This window comes from Hippocampus guttulatus, chromosome 18, assembly GCF_054856545.1.
Source record: "Hippocampus guttulatus isolate MCC_2025c chromosome 18, RoL_Hgut_1.0, whole genome shotgun sequence".
NCBI lineage: Eukaryota > Metazoa > Chordata > Actinopteri > Syngnathiformes > Syngnathidae > Hippocampus > Hippocampus guttulatus.
Window position 1 is genome coordinate 9,200,287 of NC_141278.1, and position 8,280 is coordinate 9,208,566.

Here is an 8,280-nt window from a genome sequence, read left to right on the forward strand (position 1 = left end):
TTCGACATTTAAAATAAGCGTCTCGTTTAACTATAATACAAATTTTACTTTGTAATACAAAATGAGTTGTCATGTTACTTTTTAAATTCAGCAGTTCTAGTTTTGGTCATTTCCAAAATGCTAGATCGTTTTTTGTTTTTTTTTATGAGTGCTGCAATGAGTAAACCGACATTGGCACAGTTAGAAGCACGAATTAAGCACATTTTGTCAAATTTAAAACAGGTTTTGATTTGTTTATTTTCCCCCGGATTGTACACAGACCTTACAAAAGATGCTCAATGAACACGACACACTCTTTAGAACAAGCCTTTCCATTTTATTCCATCTATAAAAGCGGCTAATACTGCGTCGTTAAAACCAACTGTCCAAAGATCACCTCTTCCAATTTTTTTTTAACCTTTATACAAAACGGAAAAGCTACACAGTATTGCACAAAGTATAAAGTTATCAATCTCTATCCGCAGCACAAATATATATTTACCATGAGAGAAAATAAATTAAGACTTAGTTGAATTAGTTAAACAGTAGTCAAAAGTCTGGAAAGGAAAATGCTTGGGCTAAGAGAATAAAAAGTGCAATTTTTGATAGTCACGCGGCTGCCCTACATGAAAGAAAATCCACTCTATGTACCGTATTTTCCACACTATAAGGCGCACCGAAAAGTCTTCTATTTTCTTAAAAGCTCACAGCGCGCCTTGTGTATGGTCATTACGGTAATATGTCGACCCCAAGATGGCTCCTTGCCAGAGACATGCTTCCAATGTTATATAACTTGCTGTAGGTTCAGCGAACTGTGTCGCTGCTTTATTGAATACGTTTTTGTTGCAGCTCCGAAAAAAGGAGAGCTGTGGTGTTGTTTTTTTTAAAACGCACATTTTATTAATGGTTTTCACAGTCTCAACAAATACGGTTACGTCTTTGTCCGTCTCCGTGCCTTCTCTTCTTCCGTTCGACTCGAGAGGCGTTCATGACCGCCTCGGAAAAACGTAAATTAACGATTCCTTCAATGAAACTACGAAAATTGAAAATAATGCATCAAAACAGAAAATCAAGTGAAGAAATCACAAAATAAATTCAATAGCCCCCCCCCCCTACAGAATTTATTTTGTGATTTCCTCGTTTGTGAATACACAACAAAGGAATAAATAACAAACACTTCTGAGACAGTCCAGTCTCCGACATGTTACTGACAGCTGCTCGTTCTGTTGGAGCTACACTTAAGGAAATCCCAAGGGAGGGGGGGGCTATAGAATTTATTTTGTGATTTCCTCGCTTGATTTTCTGTTTTGATGCATTACTTTCAATTTTCATAGTTTCATTGAAGTAAACGTTAATTTACATTTTTCGGAGGCGGTCATAAACGCCTCGAGTCGACCGGAAGGAGCGTAGCTACATCTAGTGGATGCATTGTAGATTGCGCCTTATAATTCCAGTGCGTCCAATATATGAAAAAAAATGGCGCCTTTTAGTGTGGAAAATACGGTACATTTTTCATACATGTAGAGCAAAAAAGGGGTTGGGGGTGGGGCTCGGCTGCCGCTGCGTTTTTAACCGGACGGTGACGGAAGACGGAAGCTACTTGTCGATGAGGCCGGCCTCCTTGATCTTGGTGTAGAAGAACTTCTCGAGTAGGTTGGCGCACTTGTAGTACTCGCTCTCGGGCGGGTTGTACTCGCGGCAGTTGGTGAAGACGCGCTGCATGTCGGCCATGAAGAGCTTGCGCGTGGTGTAGTAGCGACTCTTCAGACGCTCGCTCATTGTCTTAAGGTCTTGGCACCATATGCGCGTTGGATCAGGTTTACGTCAAGTTAAAAAAAAAAAAAAAACACCTTTAGCGCACAGTTTTTTGTACATGTTGCCTTTTAACCCTTTCGGGGACAGCGGTGGACAGCTTATCAAGTTACAGGTTATCATTATTTGTGCATGAAAGAGTTAAAAATGCCTTTCTAGACCAAAGGTCCAGAAAATCAAAATCCTGCCACAGTTTGGCTTTAGCCACTGGTGCTTGTAATGAGCTGGCGGGTAAACAAGCTAGCTCCCGAGAGTTCGTGTTGCTTTTTTTTTTTTTTAAACATTCAGTACCAGACAATTCTGGACTAAGTCTGAAAAGACGTTTAAAAACGTCTTTGGGAGTGAATGAGTTAATGCCTTACTTCCATTGTGATCTAATGTTGCAAGTATCAAGGTCTATTTGACTCACCCATGGGGAAGCGGATGACTTGGTAGTAGCCCGGCGCCTCCGTTTTCTTCACGGGTTCCATGAAGGGCCAAGCGTTCTGGTGACTCTTTAACGGCAGAGACAAAAGAGTGAGAGTCAGCCATGTTTTGCGTGTGATGTAAATCGTGTGCAAGTCACCTTGACGTGCTGCAGGATGTTCTTGAGCGTGCCGTACAGCTGTTCGGGGTCCTTTACGTCCTTCCTGCGGCGGGGGTGGGGGCGGCAAACGTTAATCCGACGTCACAAAGCGTACACGGGGCACTCGTGTCACTCACCCTTTGGCCAGCGGCTTCCAGCCGGTTTCACCTGCGGACGCACGCACATAAGAGAGGTCAAATGAGAGACGGCGGGCGGCGGGCAAAAGATGGAGGCGGGCGCACGCACGGATGCCAGGGATGCTCTCGATGGGAATCTGCCTCACGCCGTCCTTGAAGCACGAAAGGCCCGGGTAGACTTTGCGGATTTGGCCCTGCTTCCTCTCGATCAGCTTCTTGATGATCTGGACCAGCGGAGGCGAGCGACACACACTTTGATTTCCCTCTCACATCTGCACACGTTGCTTTGAAAGCGTAACCCCGGTTTAAAACCAGCCTTTGAGACCATAAACCTACTTTAAAATCAGACAAAACCAATCCCAGTGAAGTCGAGACGCTAACCTTAGTTTTGAACACTACTTCCAAACCCTAACCCTAGTTTTTGAAATTCTAACCCTAGTTTGTCAGGCTTAACAGAAACCCTCACCCTAGTTTGAACCCATACTTTGAAACCTTAGCTAAAACCGCACGCTCTCACACACGCGCACGCCCACCTCTTTTTGTTTCTTGATGATGACGGAGAACTCGGTGTAGGGAATGCTGGGGTTGAGCTCGCAGCCCATGAGTGTGGCTCCCTCGTAGTCCTTGATGTAGCCCACGTACTTTGCCTTGGGCACCTTGATATCCTTGGAGAAACCCTGCGCGAGGTGACGGCCCCGTTAGCCGGCCGCGTTCGCGAGCACCGCGAGCGGCAGTCGCGAGATTACCTGCTTCTTGAAGTAGCCGATGGCGTATTCGTCGGCGTAGGTGAGGAAGTTGAGGACGTGGTGCTTGATGTGATACTCCTTCAGGTGGTTCATCAGGTGGGTGCCGTACCCCTGCAAAAGACCACATCGTAGTATGCGATGTGTAGATGTCGAGGGTACCGGAAGTCGATGCAAGCAAGTCATCCCACCTTGACCTGCTCGTTGGAGGTGACGGCGCAGAAAACGATTTCAGTGAAGCCTTGAGAAGGAAACATCCGGAAACAGATTCCGCCGATGACACGGCCGTCCTTAATGAGCGACAGCGTCTTGTGCTTCCTGTCCAAACAAAGCAAAACAAAATGAACCGCAAACGGTGCGATGGCAGGGCGTGGCATCACTACGGCCGGGCTCCAACTCACGTGTCAAAGACGAGACGTGTGATGTACTCCTTGGGCATGCGAGGCAGCTGGTGCGAGAAGACGTTCTGCAGGCCCACCAGCCACATGAGGATCCTCTTGTTGGGCTTCTGGTTCAAGGAGTTGCCGATGACATGGAACTCGATCACGCCTCGGCGCTCCTCCAGGCGGGCCGCCTCGTCGCGCGCCGAGTGGGCCGACAGCAGGCTGGTCTGATGACCGTAGACCGAACAAAAAAAATGACTGTGACCACCAAGAATTGTTTGCTTCACTTTGCGATAGATGGAGTTCAGGATCCTAGTTGTGAGAGCGCCCCCTTGTGCTCACCTCTGGGACGGTGGCGGGGTCTGCGATGGTGGCCATCACCTCACTGATGAGCTCCATGGGGATGTCGCCCACCACCCTGGGCCTCTTGTTCTCCTCTTGTGGGAGGGGCTCCGAGGGCTTGCGCTTCTCGCCCGCTGCTACAAGAACATCCAAAGTGGCAACACGTCGGGCAAGGAGTTCAGAGGACTCATTTTAATACCGTACCCGGACTTGGCTCGAGAACTGTTGATGTTTTCCTGGCCGGACTGACGGCTCCGCTAGAGAGGTCCGCGGATGATGCCGGGCTGATGGTGTAGTACAAGGGCCTGGCCACGGGGGGTGCACTGATAACTAAAGACAGTTGGATTACTGGTCAACTTGAATCGGTGCAAAAAAAAAAAAAGGCATCTGGAAAAGTTTTCAGCCCATATGTGTAGTTGTTGACTTACATACTGTAAGTACAGCTACTTGCTACCTTACACACAGGACATACAATTTGTAAGGATGTGCGGCTTACCTGTATGGATGGGAATTTGACCCCCGGAGCCTCCTACCAAGAAGTCTTGGTTCCAAATGGGGGAGCTGTGGCTGTAGACTTCCTCCTCCAGCATGGACAAGAACCTGAGAAGGCAGCGGGCCGGCGTTACTGAATGAACATTGAGAACCGGACAACACTTTTGCCGGACTGACTTGGGAAAGTGCGTGAGGATGAGCGTTCTCTTCTCGGGCGGCAGCTTGTCTTTCTCCTGCCTGGCCTGCTCCAGCAGCTGCTTACGCATGACGGTGAAGACGGAGCGCAGCAACGTGCGGCCGAAGATCCGTGTGGTCTCGTAGCGCGGCAGGCTGTCGCAGAACTGAGGCACGTTGCAGTAGCACAGCCACCTGCCCACCCGCCGCAAAACAAACAACGTGACCGGCGTCCACAATTATGTGGAGTAAAACGGTAAATAGCGCTTTTGCATCAACACTGATTCCTCATTCATCTCCTTATGACGCAGCGTCAAGAGCAACTGGGGGTTCAGTATCTTGCTCAACACTTTGACGTGGTCACAAGTGTCGGGGATCAAACCCGGAACCACCGGGTTGGGAGACGACCACTCTATCACGAGTACCACGAACCAGGCTAGTACCTTGTTGTCTGCCCACATAGCTGGTACATAGCTGGATGTAAGTGTATGTAAATAGATTTGTGCACGTAAGTCAGGAAGTAAATGTAACTTATGTCGGCATGACTGCAATTCGATGTACTGTTTGTATATAAGTAAGTAGATGTATGTATGTCAGTGGACCTATTTCCATCTTGAAGTGTAAATAGGTGTATTTAAATAAATGTAACCACGTGGATGTATGCAAGTAAATATTTAAGACAGGTGAGTAGATGTACTGTAAGTCACGGAAGTCGATGTAAGTTAAAAAATTATATGTAAGTAGGTGGATTTAAATAAGTAAATTCAAGTCGGTGAGTAGGTGTAAGTCACTAAAGAAATATGTGAAATCACTAAATAGATATTGTATATAAGTAACTGAGTGGGTAGATGTATGTAAAGCGGTTTATGTAAGTATGTATATGTATGTAAGTTATTGACTAGATGTAAATAAATGTAAGCCGCCGAGTAGATGTATGGAAGTAAGTCAATGTAAGTTAGTAGGTGTATTCAAGTAAATGAAAATAGGTATATGTATGTATGTGAAGTCATGGACGTAAGTCAATAAGAACATGGAAGTAGGTGTAAGTATATATAAGTAAGTGTATGTCAGTCAGTCAGTAGATGCAAGTCACCAAAAACATAAGTATGTGTTGTGGATATGTCAGTAAATGGAAGAATCGTTGAGTAGCATGTCAGTAATAATAATACATCAGATACAAATGTAAGAAGGTCTATGTACTGCATATAAGTCACCAAGTAGATAAATGTAAGTGTATGTAGTGTGGATGCAAGTCAGTAAGTAGACTCGATAAATGTAAGTAGGTGCGTGGGGGGGGGGGGTAAATCAGCTACATGTGCAGTATGCATGTCACCAAGTATTGCTGTGTAACATGTATGTAGTCACAGCTGCGCTTTCTTCTTTCTAAGAGTTAACGCTGCATTTGCGAGCATGGCGACCTGGTGTAGTCGGCCTTGTATCCGGCCGTGTCATCGTTGGGGAGTCTCTGCCGCCTCTGCGACGGCGTCTCCAGCTGCCAGTAGTTGATCTGGTTCAGGAACATCTTGGCCAGCTCCACAATGGTCTGGTGCTCTTTGGACGGCAGGTGGCTGAATTTGTACTGGACAAAGTTGTTGACGCCCTGACGGACGATCACGACGTACGTAAGTAACTTAAGCGGGATGGCGGCCGATTGGCCAGCTCGAGTCATGTGACTACCTGCTCGATGCTGGGTCTCTCGAAGGGCGGGCTCTCCTGTGCTTCTAGCGTGGGCTTGCCCATCTGAAGGATGCATTTCCTCAGCAGCTGTGGGGAGGGGGGTGGGTACAGTGTTTGCATTTTCCATGAAAAACGGGTGGAATATGGACTTATCCCTCCCTATTTGTCGGTCTCACGTCTTCCCCGAAATCCCTTGCAATGGCACTTGCGATGGTCCTTACTTTGAAGAGGGAGAAGTACACTTGCTTGGTGTCCGCGTCCTCCTCCTTGTGCACACACGTGTACAAGTACTCCACGTCCAGCACCATGCCCAGCAGACGATTGATCTCGTCCTCTGGGACGCGCTCCAGGTGGCTCACGTGATCCCCTAAAACGAAACAAAAACAAAAACAAAAAAATCAAATGATGGATTTGGGCGAAGGCGTGTTAGGCCAACACACCCAAAGCGTGCGAGCAGCTGCGGCAGGGTTGGCGCAGGTTGCCGACGACGGGCTGCTGCTCGCTGCGCGGTGGCGTGGCCGGCGGGTTTTGACTCTTCCAGCCGTTGCACTTGCACGCGCCCTCCGCCTGCCAACCAAAACACAACAAACGCACAAAAACACATGGAAGACACGCACTATGTGAATGATTTGTTTTTGAATCAATGTGATTTTTTAAAAATTGCAAAAAACTTTTGTCCGATTGCGATTCTTTTCCTTGAATAAACACGATTGGCAACAGCCTAGTATGATGCTGGGGTTTTTTTGGTTTTTTTTGGGGGTGGGGGGGCTGTAATTGTAGCTTTCCAGAACGCGGACGTGCAACATGTTGGCTGTGTCCGAATTCACAGGTTGGGTCCTCCGAAGGCCGCATTTTCGTCATTTCCGGACGGCGCCTGTGAGTTTGGACACAGCCGCGGTGTCCTGTCTGTGTCAGGTGGGAGGCACTAGTGCGCATGCTCAGGGATGGAAACAACAACAAACTCCGCCCCCCTCGCCTCGCCAGCAGCTGTCACCCTGTCAAAACAAAGGCCGTGTCTGCAAAAAGCTCCCAATAATCATACTCAGACTCCAAAACGCCATGTTATTTGCAAGGAAAAGCGGAGGCGCTTGAATGCATTCCAACTACGAAGCCCCCTAAACCCATTTCCCCCCCTTTTACACCCGCCCCACCTCTAAAAGGAAGCCTGCAGTAGGAATGTCCGTGTTGGGAACTCTGGTTTAAACCATTAAAAATCTTTTTTTGTGGTTGTTTTTTTCGTGCTGTTAAACAAACGTGCAGCACAGTGATGGCTTCCATGGATTTGCAGCCAGCACGGTAGATGGTATCGAAGGCAACAAAAAGCATCGACCAGTCGCCTCGGACGATGATGATGATAGTAATAATACTAATAATAATGATAATACGGAGCCCACCTTGCAGGACGAATATACGCCGAGCTTCTCTAGCTTCTTGTGTCGAGGCGAAGAGCGGAGCTGCGCCTTCTTGACGCTGATGCGCGCGGAGCCTCCGGCGGCGCCAGAGCCCTCAGCCCCTCCGAGGCCCGGGGCGGCCGGAGCCGAGCCCGCGGCACCGATGGCCGGCGAGCCCTGCTGAATCCCCGCGCTGTCGGCCATGGTGCCTCTCGGCGGCGAAGGCCGACCCCGACGGAGGGGGAGCGACCCCCCTCCCGCCTCGTCCGCCCTCTCCTCCCCCCCCCCCCCCCCCGCGGCGCACCAGCAAGAGCACCGCTGATGGCGGTGGTCTTCCGCCGGAGACCGAGTGCGTCTCTCGCCGCCGTCGGCGCTAGTCCGCCAGCGGAGGATCAGACATGGCGCTCGTCATTCTTTTCCAGGTCGAGAGCGCTACCCCGTTCCGCCCGTGGGGGGCGCCCGCCTCGGCACGGAAAAGGCCCAATCGCAGGAACCAGACGAGAAGGGACGCCGACGCCAGGCAACCGATCCACCGCTCGCCTCGCTTACTTTGGACAAACGTCTCAAGGTCAAGCTGGCTGATAT

The 8,280-nt window shown here is 49.1% G+C and overlaps 1 protein-coding gene across 4 annotated transcripts; it reads right to left on the reverse strand.

The window, feature by feature from the left end:
• Nucleotides 1-295: 295 nt before the first annotated feature.
• Nucleotides 296-8,196, reverse strand: kat2b (K(lysine) acetyltransferase 2B). Of its 4 annotated transcripts, none has more exons than XM_086136206.1 (18): nt 7,699-8,179; nt 6,745-6,871; nt 6,526-6,671; nt 6,305-6,391; nt 6,046-6,227; nt 4,631-4,822; nt 4,458-4,561; nt 4,166-4,291; nt 3,962-4,095; nt 3,638-3,846; nt 3,428-3,554; nt 3,240-3,350; nt 3,027-3,170; nt 2,603-2,717; nt 2,494-2,524; nt 2,357-2,420; nt 2,201-2,285; nt 296-1,769 (listed from the first exon to the last, which is right to left on the reverse strand). In XM_086136206.1, exons 1-18 carry the CDS (start codon nt 7,897-7,899, stop codon nt 1,576-1,578), a joined length of 2,379 nt encoding a protein of 792 aa, XP_085992332.1. In that variant the 5' UTR covers nt 7,900-8,179; the 3' UTR covers nt 296-1,575. The 4 variants fall into 4 exon arrangements, with proteins under 4 accessions (XP_085992332.1, XP_085992331.1, XP_085992330.1 ...); XM_086136205.1 differs by having other exon boundaries at nt 3,962-4,098; nt 7,699-8,169; XM_086136204.1 differs by having other exon boundaries at nt 2,494-2,717; nt 7,699-8,196.
• Between the last annotated feature and the right edge of the window lie 84 nt (nt 8,197-8,280).

Excerpts from the sequence above, each read along its gene's own strand:
- kat2b (XM_086136204.1), bottom strand. The coding sequence starts at position 7,899 with ATGGCCGACAGCGCGGGGATTCAGCAGGGCTCGCCGGCCATCGGTGCC. Across the intron at positions 6,228-6,304 it reads AGAGACCCAGCATCGAGCAG|GGCGTCAACAACTTTGTCCA; the intron begins GTAGTCACATGA and ends ATCGTCCGTCAG. Across the intron at positions 4,292-4,457 it reads TCAAATTCCCATCCATACAG|TTATCAGTGCACCCCCCGTG; the intron begins GTAAGCCGCACA and ends AACTGTCTTTAG.